The sequence below is a fragment of the Syngnathoides biaculeatus genome, chromosome 14, assembly GCF_019802595.1.
Source record: "Syngnathoides biaculeatus isolate LvHL_M chromosome 14, ASM1980259v1, whole genome shotgun sequence".
Classification (NCBI taxonomy): domain Eukaryota; kingdom Metazoa; phylum Chordata; class Actinopteri; order Syngnathiformes; family Syngnathidae; genus Syngnathoides; species Syngnathoides biaculeatus.
The window spans coordinates 1,385,498-1,403,142 of NC_084653.1; the positions used below are offsets into that span (position 1 = coordinate 1,385,498).

General features: G+C 43.8%; 1 protein-coding gene and 1 pseudogene across 8 annotated transcripts in view; one reads left to right on the forward strand and one right to left on the reverse strand.

Moving 5' to 3' along the window:
• il10rb (interleukin 10 receptor, beta) overlaps nucleotides 1–17,645 on the forward strand; it is a 101,071-nt gene that overhangs the window by 40,918 nt on the left and 42,508 nt on the right. For all 8 annotated transcript variants that reach the window (XM_061842343.1, XM_061842344.1, XM_061842337.1 and 5 more), the window contains one exon: nucleotides 8,774–8,934. In XM_061842343.1, coding sequence (XP_061698327.1) covers nucleotides 8,774–8,934 — 161 coding nt within the window. The remainder of the gene's footprint in view (nucleotides 1–8,773; nucleotides 8,935–17,645) is intronic.
• LOC133512579 (mitochondrial Rho GTPase 2-like) lies at nucleotides 1,906–3,987 on the reverse strand (annotated as a pseudogene).

Here is a 17,645-nt window from a genome sequence, read left to right on the forward strand (position 1 = left end):
TGGGGATGGTGTATTCAGGGTGATGACCTGTGTTGCTTTTACGCCAAACATATCGTTTTTCATTGTGGCCAAAAATTTCGATTTTGGTTTCATCTGACCAAAGCACCTCCTTCCATATGTTTGGTGTGTCTCCCAAGTGACTTGTGGCAAACTTTAAACAAGGCTTTTTCTGGATATCTTTGAGAAATGGCTTTTTTCTTTCCACTCTTCCATAAAGACCAGATTTGTGGAGTGTACGACTGATTGTTGTCCTATGGACAGATACTCCCACCTCAGCTGTAGATCTCTGCAGTTCATCCAGAGTAATCATAGGCCTCTTGGCTGCATCTCTTACCAGTCTTCTCCTTGTTTGAGGTGAAAGTTTAGAGGGACGGCTGAGTCTTGGTAGATTTGCAGTGGTTTGATACTCCTCCAATTTCAATATGATTGCTTGCACAGTGCTCCTTCAGGTGTTTAAAGCTTGGGAAATCTTTTTGTATCCAACTTTGGCTTTAAACTTTTCCACAACAGTATCTTTGACCTGCTTGGTGTGTTCCTTGACTACCTGAGACTATCATAGAGCAGGTGTATTTATACGGAGACTTGATTACACACAGGTGGATTCTATTATTCATCACCAGTCAACATTGGATCATTCAGAGATCCTCGCTGAACTTCTGGAGTGAGTTTGCTGCACTGAAAGTAAAGTCGCCGAATAATATTGCACCCACCACTTTTCAGTTTTTTTATTTCTTGAAAAAAGTATAAGTATTTCGTTCCACTTCACAATTGTGTCCCACTTGTTGATTCTTGACAAAAAAAAAAAAAATTTAAATCTTCGTTTGAAGCCTGAAATGTGCCAAAATGTTGAAAAGTTCAAGGGGCCCAATATTTTCACAAGGCACTGTATATTCAGTGTTACAAATGTAGAATATAATTATAAATTATAAAACACTTACAGTATTATATCTATATGTATAGCTACTATTCACCACTCGGAGACTTCTGCTGGAGCTGCCGCGTGGGGACCAGATTGTTTAATCAACAGTAGAGTATTTATACTATGCCCACTTGAGACACAAAATACAACACTACAAGTGTCTAGTTAAAAAAAATAACAATAAGATATTTTTATTGCAGAACGTGACCAACAAATCAAACGTGTGATGGCATCTCGCTTCGCAGCAAATGTCCACGGCGCATTGTTGTAACGTCACATCCGGCGCGCTGCTATTACATCACTTCCAATTCACTGCTGTGGCAACCTCTCCTCACTTTTGTTCACAAGGAGAACGCGGGATGTGTCTCTCTCACAGTCTCTTTCAAGTTTAAGAGCCTGACTCTGTATTAACAAGGCAAACAGACAAGGCTTCAAGTTTTACCTGCTGCAAGGGGAGCAACAGGACCTCTCCCTGCTTCTAACCAACTCCAACTCGTGTCCCCTTGCACCTTCTTTTTATTCACATATATCACATGTATGTGTGCTTGTGCATGTGTGTGTGTATGACTGACTACATCTGCCTGATTGATTACATCTGTTTTCAAGACAACGATTTCAAAGGTAGACGCTAGATGGTGATATGTAACCAACTACAGTATGAACAAAATGAGAACATATGAATGATTTCTTTAACGTTTTCCTCCTGTTTATCATTTTGGAAATACGAGTGGGGACATCAGAATGCTGTTGTATTTTCAGAAAGTTCATAATTTACGCTTGAGCGTGTAAAAGGCATCAGAAGTTTCCTTTTGGTTGTACCTGCATATAATCAGGGTCTTCTGGTTGTAGACTGGGAAAGTTCACAGAAACATTTGACATTGCTCTAGCCATCATAGATTTCAAACATGGGATTATACACATTGTGAAAAGGCAGAACAAACCCAGAACAATAAATACAGGTACAAGGAACTTCATCGTAACAAAATACCAAGGTTCAGAGGTGAACCAGGAGCACAAAAAAAACCCCAAAAAATGGGTGAACATCGTTGATCATTTCTGAACCAATTAGGTGTGGGTACACCGCAACCCAGGCAAGTCTGGTGCAGATGTTCTTGGTGCAGGAGTCGGGAAACAAGTAGGAGAAAGGCAACGGTTGAGGCAGTCTGTGTCTGGAGCAGAACTCAGCTGGTGCCACTCCAAGGAACTGCTTGACTTCGGGGAGGTCTTGCTTGGAGGCCACCAGCACACACGGGATGTCACTATCCATGTGTTTTAAAACATTTCTGATACCTCGCTCAGGAGTTCGGTATCAAATTTTAATAGGTTCGTCGGAGATAGGCACTCAGAAATGAAGACAAGACACACTTCTGGCTACCAACAATTGGCACTTTATTGGTCCCACACAGAAATGGTAACACAAGCACAAGCACAAATCACGTGGTATGAAGCTAAGTAATATCCAATCAGCTCTTAGAAGAATATCCAGCTCTTACCGTGCGCCAATAGGAGGGAGAGCCAACACTCCAGGTAGAGAGCAGCTTCAATACCGGCTGGGCATCCGTACGCAACCCGCAGCAGACTCTACCGAGAGTATCTAAAGTTCTCCTTTTATACTCTAAGCGTGTGCGGAAGGAGGGTTGAGTGGCCAATTCATCCCGCCTGACGCCACACTATTCTTTGTTACCAACAAATGGCGTTGCACGACATCATATAACAAAAACATCTTTTTATGACATTGCTGGTTATCCAAACATCCTTTTATGACATTGCTGGTTATTCAAAGCTATTGCGATCGTCTTTTAGGTTATACAAAGCTATTGCGAAACATATACGAAGCTATTGCGAAACATCTTTTAATTATGGAAAAACAACACAATAAAATTATTCTTACTTCACCATGCCATGTAATGTTGCTTGTATATACTGGCGCAGTAGTCAAAGGAATGCGTGTCACTGGCATCAGACATGAGACAAGCGACGTCACAGTGGGAGTCCGACACCTTCAGGAAGTCCACCTCCACGTCTACTTCGTTGAGGATAAGGGACTTCTCTTGATTGCTGATTTGGACCGTGTCTATGGCAAAGGGGAGAAGGCACTGTCGCCGCTCGCGTTGGTCACAGTATTCCAGCCTTCGAAGGCCTGGAAAAAAGACGTCTTGCCAGTCCCCGGTTACCCGATCACCTTGCACAGAAATACTGAATGCTGCGACTGGCGCTTCTCCAGGTCCGTCTTTCTCTCCCCCGTCACAGTGACTACAGAAGTCTGCAACTCCTCTGTGAGAATCGGATAGCCGAGGTATCCCAGGTGCTTCAGACAACAATGGATGTCGAGATAAGTGACTGACAGTGGAAGCCTTGATTAGAGATGTAACCCTTGCTGGTGGTCGGGACAGTCATGTGGACTTTAGCGCCCCACGGCATGTAAGGCCAAGCGCAGAACAGATTCTTCAGCTCTGCTGTTGACAGTGCAGAGTTCTTGTCTATTTAAAGTCAGGAGATTGTCCTGCACTCCATTGCTCGTATTTTTCCAAACAACCGTCTTTACGTTTTCTAAGGCCTCTGGTGCCAGTGGATTTCCAAAACAAGATTTTTGAAAACAGTTGAGGTCACCGTTGCTGAGAAGATGGTCGTTGTCCTGGTTGGGGATGCAAAAGATTTGACTGAGCTCTTTGACACACTGATGTTTGAGCTGTTTGTCTTTGTCATACAGAGGGGCGGTGGGGTGGAGGACCGCATCCTGTGCGTAGTATAACAGGTTTGATATGTTTTTCAGAGTCCTTGTAGAACATTCTACACGTCTCAATCTCAGAAAACTAGTTCATGATGGAGAGAATGGATCCATAGAGCTACCCGAGCGCAGATCTGACTTGTTCCCCACAAGGATGATTGGAAGTCTTGAGGATCATTCCTTTCAGTGTTTCATCATTCTGCTCTTTTACTGCATAGTCCACGATGTGTCTAAGCACTTTCTCCGGAATAACGTCAGCAGGGATGGTGATTTCTTCAGCTCAAGATGGAACCTCCTCAGGGAACTCCTCTCCAACCAAGGACATTATGAGGGAAATCTTCCCCACCATGGCAGGCAATACGGTGGTGAAGGAAGTGAGAGCCAGTCCACTACACTACACTTGCACTTGAAACAATCAGGTGCCCACACACTGAGACGCCTGTCAACACTGGCAGCAACCACAGCTCATTCCCAACCAGTCCAAAGTTCACGAACATACTGGGTGGTGGTTATTGCTGCTGCTTTGTTGTCCCTGAAAATTCAGGATGGTTGATCCATCCATGGCACGAATGACAGATATGAGACCATTTTTCCCACCAGAGAGGATCATGTCACCATTGGCAGAGTACTGAACGGCAGTGACAGCAATGCAATGGGGATGTAGCTTCCTCTCCATTTCAGTACTATACCAGTCGGATGGAAATGGTTTTGTCCAGAGCCTTAGAGCCAAAGCAGCCCTTCAGGGCTCCGGCAGACACCTCTAAAACCTCAGGCCAAGACTTCCGCTTCCAGTCCACATGCTCACTGTTTTTCTCGCCGCTGTTCAGGCACCAGGGCCTCAATTCGAACGGTTTTCCAGTGCAGTTTCACACTAACTCTTTCCTGAGCACCTCCTCCTGATCCAGCTCATTGACCTGCAAGGTTTTGGTCTCAACGGTTCTGGTGTCGTCCTTAGATACCAGCAGTGAGTCTGAGCTTCCTTTCCTTTATGCGATTTCCCCATGTCCTGCATTGATCGTTGATTGGTCTTGTGTCCCGAGTGGTTCCAAGGGGTCAGAGTTTGAGACCGCTGAGAGCTCAGGCGGTCTAAAGAGAAGCGACTCTGCAGGTCCTGCTTTGACGGATTACTGCTAGGGATCCCTTGGTCTATGAGCTGGACTTGGTGCTGGAAGATCTGCTCCTGAACTCGCCACATGGAACGTTTCATCTTCTGCCGCCGGCTCACCATGCAGGTCAGGTTGCGGACCCTCTCCAGGTCTTGGCGGAGGTGCGTGATTAGCTGGTGGGATCTCAGCAACATCTCATGCTGACGTCTGGCCAGGCTGTTCTTCTTGTCCTTTTTGGGCATGAGCAGCGGCTGGTTAAAGTTAGCTTTATGCTTCAGCTTCCAGTACTGGTACAGGAAGTCAACCGTCTTCGGTGCCATCTTGAGGTGACGGCCCAGTTCCTTGGCGTCCACAAACTGGTAGAAGACCTCCTCGATCTCTTGCAATTTCATCTTGGGGATGTTGACGCCCTTTTCCTGCGGGTCACGTTGACAAACAAGACACAAGGACGACTGCAATGATGAACGGGACAGATGAAAGGGATGAGGCCGGGGGCCTCCTCGGAGGCATCTAGGAAGCATACAAAATGGATCCCCTAGTGACCTCATCTGACTCCTATCAATGCGTAGGAGCAGCAGCTCTACAAAATTTCCAACCCTATAGCTAAGAGAAGATACCCTGTGTATTCACTCATTTTGGCCACTTGTATCTGGGATCTTTTTTTTTGTTTTGGCCATGACCAACAGCTCGTGACCATAGGTGAGGGTAGGAACATAGACCGACTGGGCGATTGAGAGCTTTGCTTTATGGTTTAGCTCCTTCTTCACCCCAACGGACCAATATGAAGTCCACATCACAGCTGACGCTGCACTGATCCACCTGTCGATCTCCCCTCGCATTCTTCCCTCACTCGTGTAAAAGATCGCAAGATATTTTAACTTCTCCACATGACGCACCATCTCATCCCAACATGGAGAGGCGTCTCCACCTTTTGCTGAGTGAATTTGCCATGCTTTTTGCCTCAATTAGCACCAAAATGAATTCCGCTTGGTCAACCGGTACCCACCGGATGCCTCAGAAGTTTTACAGGCCCAAGGCACCCGTAAAAAAACTACATTAAGTAGACTGCATCCCTCACTGCAGTTGTCCAATAGGTTCGGGGATTGCCGGCATGACAGAAACAGACAACCTTAGTGCCAGAGCTCCAGTCGGGCCTCTCGACAATGCAGGTGTGGAACATAGTCCATTCGGACTCAATGTCGCCTGCCCCACACAGGACGTGGGTAAAGTTTTGCCAGGGGTGGCAGTTAAAACTCCTCTGACAGGAGATTCTGCTCGACTTTCCCAGTAGAATCATGAATACATTTGGGCCTGCCAGGTTGGACCGGCATCTTCCTTTAGCGTCAGAGCGAGCTTACCACCAGGTGGTGATCAGTTGACAGCTCCGCCCCTCTCATGTCTCTCCAAGATATGCGGTCATATGTCTGATGACACAACCACAAAGTCGATCAATCCGAGGAAGGGAAAGAAGGAAGCCAGCCCGAGGAGCAACAAAGGGGACCAGTCGCCCACACCAGCAGCCTGTGTGGGGGACCCAGGTGGACACCAGCTGGCACCACCCCAGCAGCAGTGGGATATAGGCAATCACACAACCAATACGTGCCGGGAGGTTACCCCCATGATCGACTTCCCATTCATGAAATCGAGAAGGAAAATGAAAAAATCCCCTCGCCCCCACACAGAAGCCAGAGCCAAAAACATAGGGACAAGAGATCATAATCCCAACTCCATGCGTCTTTTCATCATTCAAGTGATATAAAATGTGTGGAAAGAAACAAAATTATTTAATAACAAAAAACAACAGCAATCTTGAAAAAAATAGTCCAAAGTTTATTTTCACACTTAAAGTGAAGAAAATAAGTATTTAAACACCCTGCTATATTGCAAGTTCTCCCACTTAGAAATCATGGAGGGGTCTGAAATTTTCATCATAGGTGCAGCTTTCGGGTCATTGTCATGTTGAGAGACCCAGCCATGACCCATCTTCAATGCTATGACTGAGGGAAAGAGGTTGTTCCCCAAAATCTCACAATACATGGCTGCGGTCATCCTCTCCTTAATACAGTGCAGTTGTCCTGTCCCATGCACAGAAAAAGACCCCAAAGCATGATGCCACCACCCCCTTGCTTCACAGTAGGGATGGTGTTCTTGGTATGGAACTCATCATTCGTCTTCCTCCAAACACTGTGAGTGGAATTATGACAAAAAAGTTCAATTTTGGTGTCATCTCACCCTAAAACCTTCTCCCATGATTCCTCTGTTTCATCCAAATGGTCATTGGCAAACTCAAGACAGCCCTTCACATGTGCTGGTTTAAGCAGGGGAACCTTCCGTGCCATGCATGACTTCAAACCATGACGTCTTAGTGTATTACCAACAGTCACCTTGTAAACGGTGATCCCAGCTCTTTTCAGGTCATTGGCCAAGTCCTGCGTGTAGTCCTGGGCTGATTCCTCACCTTTCTAAGGATCATTGAGAACCAAAGAGGTGATATCTTGCATTGGGCTCCACTCCGATTGAGATTGACAGTCATGTTTAGCTTCCATTTTCTAATGATTGCTCCAACAGTGGACCTTTTTTCACCAAGCTGCTTGGCAATTTCTCCGTAACCCTTTCCTGCCATGTTGCGTTGTACAATTTTGTCTCTGGTGTCTTTGGATAGCTCTTTGGTCTTGGCCATGTTACAAGTCTGAGTCTGACTGATTGTATAGTGTGGGCAGGTGTCTTTATGCAGCTAACGACCTCACACAGGTGCATCTGATTCAGGATAATACATGGAGTGGAGGTGGACTTTTAAAGGTGGACAAAGAGGTCTTTGAGGGTTAGAATTCTAGCTGATAGACAGGTGTTCAAATATTTATTTGCAGCTGTATCACAAATAAATTGTTAAAATGTAATACATTGTGATTTCTGGATTTTTCTTAGGTTATCTCTCACAGAGGACATGCACCTATGATAAAAATTTCAGACCCCTCCATCGGTCTAAGTGGGAGAACTACACATATAGGGGCAATTTAGAGTGTCCAATTTATGTTGCATGTTTTTTGGGATGTGGGAGGAAACCAAAGTGCCTAGAGAAAATCCACGCAGGCATGGGGAGAACATGCAAACTCCACACAGGCAGCGCTGGGATTGAACCAGAGTCCTCAGAACTGTGACTCCAGCGCTTTACAGCTGCGCTAGCGTGCCGTGCTGTACTTAAAATATATAATAATAATCTAAATAAAATATTTTCTAATGAAAATATACAAGAGCTCCTATATTGGCATTTAGCATACAGAAGGTGCATTTTTTTCCCCGCGTTGCTGTTTATGTTGTGTGAAGCTGTTGGTTTATTTGAGAGGTGCTAGATTGAAGTCTCCAAATCCCAGTATAAGGGTGCCAGCATCATAGAGATCAGCCTGAAATTCTACGTAATATTGTGATCACATAATGCATTACACCACTCATGTTTACTACAAGCAGATAGTGAAAGTAAACAAACAACTGCAGTTTTCTAACATCTGATAGTTCATCTGTTGGCGTGTAAAACATTTATAGAATAATTGGCTCAATTAACTTCATTGAACCCCAGCTCCTGTCCCTCTCCATAGCCTTCCTGGAATGCTTTAAACTCTTTGTGAGGCAAAAGTCAAATAGTCAGTTAGCCATGGCCAAAAACTGCAGTAGTGCAAATGGCCCTGCATGACACCAAAAGGTCTCTGTTCAAGTGCCAACTAGTTTAAGTCTGCCACACGACTCCCATATTGAAGTGTATGCCAAAGTCTTTTAGAAAGAGTTCAATTCTCATTGTTGGTCAACAGTCTATCTTCAGCTTTCCAATACCGCCTTCATTTTGTCCCAAAGCACTTGTCCCTAAAAACATCCCACAAATAATGAAACTGTCACCTTAATACCTCACTACAGGCTATTTTCTCAGTTGCTTGTCTTTATTTGTGCCAGCATGTTTTTTGTGTTGTAATTATACTTATGCTTGAGAAGCTTCCAATTCTCAGATCTCCTTTGTCTTCTGCCTTCCAGCTGCGGTTGGTCCGCCATCCAAAGTGAAACTGGCTCCTACTGAAAACAACCTTGATGTTTGTATCTCTCCTCCACTGGCCAGTTCAAAAAACTCCATGAAGAATGTCCTCACAAAATTGTATTACTACATTGCGTACTGGGAACATAGTGTAGAGAAGCAGGTAGGTACTCCCTATTTACTTTTTGCCTAATCCACACACATTTGAACAAATTAACAACATTTAGGTCTCTAATTCTAAAGGAGGGGAAAGTAATGGATCAATCAATTACAGAAGAGCCAGTCAAAAGCCTCTGAAAACTCTTTGATTGCAGCTTGATGGATGCTGCTTCCATGCAGAAAACCAGCAGAGATCTTAAAGGAATACTTTGTCGAAGCTAATAGGAATGGTAGCACACGTTAAAAGTTAGTAGATGAGGGCTTCAGTGTTTCTTTTAATGCCAGAGTTATCCACAGATTTCACCAAGAAACCTCTCTAAACTGGAAAAGTAGTATCGAAATTACTTTTTATCGCTCAGACATTCCAATAAGCCCAGCTGCAAAACTGGCAGCCAATCAGCGTTTGCTACGCCTGCAGTGCTTCCTGTTCTTACCGCCCATTGCTCGTGGATAGGTTTCACCGAACAGGGAACGTCCACTATCTGGCATTTTGTGGCCGATTTTTGTGAAAAATAATTACAAACAAACAAAACAAAAATAGCATGATGTACAACGTTCAAGCCTGTGCGCTTGAGCCAGAATACATACATCCAGCACTTGACGTGTTATAGAGGGGGCGTGGCACTAACGATGAACACTAACAGTCCCATTATATGGACCGCGGAGATTTGATGCTTTTCTGAGGAGTTAGTTTTGATGTAGAGATTATACAGCAAGCGTGGCCAAACTCCCCCCCCCCAGATTGTACTTTTCAAGCAGTCGGCCTCTCGCGAACGACAAGCAGTTGCGGGAGGCGGGGTTACACGTGTGGATCGCCGTGAACAGTAACCAGGAAGTGTTTTGTGCTCAGACCCAACAAAGCGAAAGCGAGATCGGGTTTGCTTACGCGCATCGCCGTAAATAGTAACTGGGAAGTGTTGTCTGCTTACACATATACATCCATCCATCCATCTTCTTAGCTGCACAATAGTTGGAGGAATGCTGGAGCCTATCCCAGCTGTTAACGGGCAGGAGGCAAGTTTACACACACGCAGACAAGGGACAGACAAGACACATGCAAACTCCACGCACAGAAGTCCTTGATTGAACAGCTGTGCCACCGTGCAGCCTCATAAAATATGTTGTTGCCTATACAGTACCAGCACGAGAGGTTATAACTAAGCAGCTAATAACCAGTAAATATTAGATGCGTGCAAATTTCCCCTGGTGGTGAACGAGCCTCAACTGTGACAGCCACAGCTTTATCCTGTCAGGTTAACCCCAGGTTAAAGAAGGAGAAATTTGGCTGCGTTTTCTTAGTTTTATTGCACAACACATTGGCATCTTGGCTTGGTTAGAATGAATGGTCTGTAATGCTAAGCACCGTTGATGTCAGGAGCAGAGTCAGTTTCTTCCATGTTTGGCTGTGAAAGCTGGCACACATCCAGATTTTGCTTGGATTTCAAAAATATTCTTTATTTTCATTTTTTTTTCAATTAATGTCCAAAATATATGTAATAATAATATTACTTCACATTGGAGGATTTATTGTACATATAAAATTTGGGGAGAGTCTTTAAGTCTTGACTGTGCAAGTCAAGTCTCTTAGGAAGGTTCCAAGCTTGGATTAACCAGCATTCAATCCTGCTCTGGATTTTGTGGCCCCATCTGATATAGACATGGCCCATGACAACAATGGAGGTCTTGTACTACTTGTTGGTGGCTCGGCCTGCCTCGTATTTTTAGCAGGGCAGGATAAGAAATATCCTGTAACTCCCAAAAAACAGTTTGGCTGAAGAGTCCATTGTCAAGGACAAGGGAAGCCCTGCAATGGAGAGAATCCCAGAATCCAAAAGCAGCATCAACATGTGTTTGACGCTGCGGCTTTTACTTTGGCAGCAATTTTAGATAGGACATAACCTCTTGAGATCTGGCCCTCAGATTCGTCACCATTGGAGATGCTTGAACCCAGAAATGTCTCACCATGAGAGTCACTAAAGAGCCACTGACACCCAAATATACACTTTAAAATGGGTATTGTTATCAAAACTACAAATAAGATTAATCACTTTGATGATAATATGAGTCTGAAAAAGTGAGCGGAGAGTGTTTTTATTAAAGCACAGAGTTGCGAAAGTCTCACTCGACATCCCAGTGGCAGCCATACTGCCTGCGACGTCATTTGCAGATGTCACACTGGGACAGTCACCACAGAAAACATGCTATGCCACCTGCTATGGCAGATGAGCAAGAGAGATTTTCAGATTTTTCTGACACCCCTTCTGAGACTGAAGTTATTTTTGAAGAAGAGAACATCTCTGAAGCAAGTTAAGTGTCCGGTTTCAAGCCATATTAGATTATTAGATTATATGCGGATCACTTCTAACTGACAAGAGACTCCCCGACAGGAGACGAGGAGGACGAGGAACCCGATCAAATATTCAAAATGACTGGCTAATAATTGTTCGATTTCCTCACTCTTTTACAAGTTTTGTGTATGTAGCGTACTTGGGAGGACCCATGCCGGGCGAAGTAAGTACATCGGGGGTGCCCAGACACCGGGGGTCAGTGGGGGGAGAGCTCCTTTCTCTTCCCCGTACGCTGCTGACCCACGCGCATCGAGACTTTTACAGTCACTCTCATTTGATGAGCACATTCGCGCCCGCGTGCCTCTGTCCTCGCAAATCTGCACAATCGAGCACGAAAAATCACATGCGTAAAATTTGTTACGAGTAAAAAAATAGATATTGAAAGCTGTTGCTTATTTTTTGTAGTCTTTACATTAATTTCATAAATGTTGTTAATTCAACAAGCATGCTGCAAAACAACCAGTATCCACCCGGAAACAGGAAATGCAAGTTAACCGTACTGAGCATGTACGGAAGTTAGGCTGAAAGCGCATGTTCCGAGCTGCTTCACTTACTGCGAGCGCATTTTACGTCAAAAGTCATCAACATCATGAGCAAAGTCAAAGGAAATTCAGTTACACCAAGGGTGCTCATTGCATCGATTGCAAGGCAGTGTGACAGTGTGCCCCTCCCCCACCCCCCCAAAAAAGACGTTAGACTATCATCCACCTTGTTGCCTAATTCAGGTGTGGCCAATACGTCGAGCACGTACATATAAAGGCGTGTTCTAGCAAGCCAGCCTCCTATTTACAGCAATCCCGCGATGCCTGCCCCCACCCCCCCAACAACAATACGTCACGATTGGCGACAGGAATGTTGGTTACAATGTAACGGTAACTTGTTGCCACTAACGCCAATTATTTGAACTAAACTTTGAGCATCTTCTAAACATTGCGGGTTTAGACCGTTCATGTTTATTCCTTGACAGGGCAGTGCCTTTACCTTTTCTTCAGATAAAATTTGTCAGCTCAAGAATTTTTTTTGATGAAAAATTTTAAATACTGTTTTATATCATGTTCTACTAACATCAGTTGAAATTGGAAATGATCATTTCTGAGTTTGAAATTGTAGTTTTCTATTTAGTTATGTATTTATTTTTTTAATTTACAGTTATGTTATATTAATCTAAGTTATTTTAAGGTCTTTAGATTCCATCCCTAATCACGCCCGTAACTTTATCTGCGAGCATGACTGACCACACCCGTACATTTTTCAAACGTGAGTGACTGGATTTAGCACCCCTAATTTACGTACTTTAAGTTATTATGACTCTGATCTTTTGTTACGTTCCGAGAAAAGGATTCTGTTGTCGGACGCGGGCGGAGCTTTTTATTAGTATTGCTGCTGTTGGACAAGTACATGGACACCACACTACCTTTCTGGAATATTCGCTTAAAATAATATTTGTTCGAGTTTGGTGACTATACGTTGTTAGGCTAATTAGCGCGAGTTACACGCGACTGAACTGTCTTTGTACACTATTTTGTTATTGTTTTGTATTGTGTGTGATTAAATTGTCTGAAACGTAGTACAAGTGCTTTGTTATATTTTGGTGGTTTGACCATGGGGATTTATTCTCATTTTCACACAACATATTCTATAAACTGTGAGACAAATTAGTACCTCCCGATGATATTTTTTTTAAATAGCTCTATACACACCGACCTGTCATTTGGAAAAGACACAAAGCTCTTGTACTTTATTGTCTTGTCCGTGCTGTTGACAGTCTCACATACGTACTGTATCTTATTGTTGTATTGTGTTTTAGGCATAGGTTCTTGGGATTATGTAGTTACAATACCACCTCAGTATTGTGCCTCTGCAAAACCTTCCTTCCGTGAATTGTGATAATGAATACAGCATTGTAAACCCCCACCCCCCACCCGCACCCACTGAGGATGAAGCTATTGAGTCAGCAAAGACTGGTTTAATAAATTTTAAAAAAAGATACGGCCTCAGAAGTGTGCTTCTGTTTGGTGCTCCTCGTCGTCACATGGAGGAAGAGTTTCCTGAGATCATGAGTGAGGGAGGAACCTCCCTGAGCAAGTTTTAAACATGAATGAAGCAGTTCTTTTTTGGAAGAGAATCCCTTCGCATACTTTCCTCTTCAGGGACTGCGTTCACGATCATCATGTGTGGCAATGGTGCAATTGAGTGAATTTAAAGCCTCTACGAGCCTCTCTTCTGCCACCAACACAAGCTTCTTTGCCTCTCTCAGAAGGCAACGTTGATGAATGTGTGTCTGTATGAGTGAGACGGTACTGTGCAGGCGTGTGGAGCAGCGCGACTGAGCAGGGATAGAAAAGCAGTGGGAGCAGGTGCGAGTGTGTGGAATGGCAGCACCTCGGAAGGAGCAGTGCTGAAGAGACGACTGGTTGACACTGCAGATCACAATACCATCTGTGAACATTATGGTCCAGGTGGAATCCAGTCTAACCTCGTCTGTCAGTCTATCCATTACTACTGCAAACAGGAAGGGGCTCAGGGCAGAACCCTGATGCAGTCCCACCTTCACCTTAAATTCTTCTGACACACCAACGGCACATCTCACCGCTGTTCTGCTCCCCCCATACGTCCTGTACTATTCTAACATATTTCTCCGCCACACCAGACTTGCGCATGCAGTACCACAGTTCCTCTCTTGGTACTCTGTCATAGGCTTTCTGTAGGTCTACAAAGATAAAAATGTAGCTCCTTCTGACCTTCTCTGTACGTTTCCACGAGCATCCTCAGGGCAAATAATGCATCTGCGGTACTCTTTCGAGGCATGAAACCATACTGTTGCTCGCAGATGCTTATTTCTGTCCTGACTCTAGCCTCCACTACTCTTTCCCATAACTTCATTGTTTGGCTAATCTTTATTCCACAGTTCTGAACATCGCCTTTGTTCTTAAAAATGGGGACTAGCACACTTTTCCTCCATTCTTCTGGTATCTTCTCTCCTGGTAGTATTCTATTGACTAAGTTGGTCAAAAACTCCACAGCCACCTCACCAAATTGCTTCCATACCTCCACCGGTATGTCATCGGGACCAACTGTCTTTCCATTTTTCATTCTGTTCAGTGCCTTTACTTGCTGCACATCCTTCCCATCTCTGTACCTCTGTCTGGCCAACCTGTAGAGCTCCTTTTCTCCGTCTTTCGTATCCAACCTGGAGTACATGTCGTCATATGCCTCATGTTTAGCCTTCGCCACCTTTCCCTTTTCCCTACGTCGCATCTCAATGTATTCCTTACGCCTCTGCTCAGTCCTCTCCGTGTCCCACTTCTTCTTCGCTAATCTCTTACCTTGGATGACTTGTATTTTGGGGTTCCACCACCAAGTATCTTTCTCCCCTTTCCGACCAGAACACACTCCCAAGTACTCTCCTGCCTGCCTCTCTGAATACCTTCTGGTGGTCGCGTACCTATGCTATACTACTATACCAGTGGTGGGCAAACCACAGCCCGCGGGCCACATCCAGCCCGATGCGTCTTTTTAATCCGGTCCGCTGAAGATTTGTACAGAATTAAGGTTTAAGGTAAATGATTGCATTTATTTCATTTGAGTTGTAATGACAGGCATTTCAACACCAGGTGGCGGAGTAGGTGCAGTGTCTTGATTTTACAGAGCCCGAGCCATTTCCAGTTATTGCTCTTCTTCTACTGGTCAGATCAGAACCCATCTACAGCAATGTCAATAATTCTTTAGTCGACAGTGAGTGCCGGGTGTTTAACAAAGAATGGACGCCTAAGTAGTTTTTCAATGAAGTCCGATGCAAGGCCTGTATGTCTTATTTGCCAAGAAACCGTTGCGGTTTTAAAAGAGTACAATTTCAGCCATCATTTTACCACCAAGCATGCTAATTACGCCAGCAACCTTTCAACACGAGCCCGTACGGCTACCGCTGACAGGTTGGTTGCAAGCTAGGAGGCTCAGCAAAATGCCTTTATTCGAGCAACTTCCATCCAAGAAGCAAGCACGAACACAAGTTTACTGGCATTCAAACTAGCTAAAGCCAGCAAGCCTTTCTCCGAAGGGAAGTTTCTTCAAGAGTGCATGGTAGAGACAGCAAGTATTTTATGTCCTGAGAGCAAGAACAAATTTGAAAAAATTAGCTTATCACGCAGGTCAGTGACTCGCCATATTGTAGTCATTGACGAACACTAAACTAGCAACATAAACAAAAAGCGGAGTCATTTACATTATATTCTTTGGCACTGGACGAAAGCCATGATATAAAGGACACCGCTCAGCTTTTAATTTTTTTATCAGAGGGATTAATGAAAATTTTGAGATAACGGAGGAGTTTCTGAATATGGAATCCCTGAAAGGAAAAACACGTGGAGAGGATTTATTTAACAGCGTGTCAGCGGTCATACGTAAGCACAAGTTACCGGGGAGTACGCTCGCCAACGTTACCACAGATGGATCACCAAAACTAACGGGAAAAAATGTTGGGATGCTCAAGAGAATTCAGGACAGGGTGAAAGAGGACAACCCTGAGCAGGAGGTAATTTTCCTAATTCACCAAGAAGCACTGGTTGTGAAACTCGTGAACTTTATTCGAGCAAGGGGACTTCACTATCATCAGTTTATTCATTTTCTTGAAGAAACTGATGCCGATCACACAGACTGACTTTACCATTCTAATATCCGCTGGTTAAGTTTGGGAAAAGTATGTCAACGTGTGTGGGAGCTCAAACAGGATATTGTTTCATTTTTGGAGCTACTTGAGAATACTGACAATTTTCCTGAGCTGAATGACACAGATTGGCTTTGTGATTTAGCTTTTACTGTGGACATACTGACGCACATGAACGAGCTGAATGTGAAGTACAAGGGAAACACCAGTTTCTTCATGAAATGCAAGCAAACGTCAGAGCCTTCAAAACCAAGCTGGTTTTATTTTTGAAGCAAATGTCAGACAAGTCATTTGCTCATTTCCCCACACTGGCTACGTTAAAAGAGGCCCCGTGACATGTGAAAAAATATAGGAAAACACTGGATGACCTGCACGAGGAATTCTGCCGTCGGTTTTGTGATTTTGGAAAGATTGACAGGGCACTTCAGCTGGTGTCATGTCCCTTCTCACACGACAAGTTCAACTCCCTGAAACTGGATGAGATTTATGCTTCATTAAGTGCAGCCAAATTTCTAAACATCTAGAAGACGGCACAGAGGATGCTGGTGATATTTGGCTCTACATATGTGTGTGAACACACTTTTAGTGTGATGAACACCAACAAAGCACCCCACAGATCCCAGATGAGTGATAAACACCTCAGATCTGTTCTGAGAATGGCCACAACAGAAATACCACCAGACTTCGATGCACTGGCTAAAATGGGTGATCAACAACATTGTTCTCATTAAAAGGTATGTTAATACTTCAATGCTTTCTGTTTGTTTTTGATATGTACTGTTAACAAATGCAGTTTTTTTGTATTTGTATTGGATCTTGTGCTGACCCGGCCCATCTGTCAAATTTTAAAAGTCAATGTGGCCCCCAAGCCAAAAAGTTTGCCCACCCCTGTACTATACTATACTTACTAAATACACTCCGTTTGCATAATTTTAAAATAAGACCAAAAACTTTGTATATGCATTCATGATAGCGAACTCTCTACTATTTATCAGTTTATGACTAAGTAAACCAAAGAACTTCACAAATGCTTACCAGTCTTTGTTTCCAACACGAGGCATATCCTGTTCCCTGCGTGCTTGACACGTTCTTCATGCCAGCTATTTCGTCTGCCTTTGAACGTGTATGCTGTCTAACTGGCTCAAATTGATAACCTTTAACGCCTTTATACAGCTGGCATTCTTCACCGTCTTCGTAGGACCCTTGAGAATAGTGTTCATCACTCGAAATATCGGAAAATTCATTGTCGTTCTTATAATGTATTCCAATGCTCACCTTTGTTGTCACCGGTTCTGACCTCACGTTCCTACTCGGTTGTTTCCGCTTTGTTTCCGTATTTTTCCGGCGAATCCAGCAATGTGCAATCATTTTTTGCCAATCATTGAATAATAAAAATGTTTCCTTCATAACAGATTTCAGATTGGAATTCTGAATTAAAAAAAAAACAACTGTATAATATGAGTAAAAAGGTGCATTGAGGACCTTCCATGCACTTTAAGTCTAATACTCCAGTCTGTGCAGTTATAGCAGCTTTGAAGTTCTAATTTTGCCTCGTTGGTCCACTTTTTAACTGATTTTACCAAAGGCTTCGCATACTTGAGTCCTTTAATGCGTCACGGTGGAGTTTTCTATTTTCCTCTGATTTTTTTTTTTTTTTTTCGTATTTCAATAAGTTTTATTGACGATCAGAGTCAATCAGTTGAA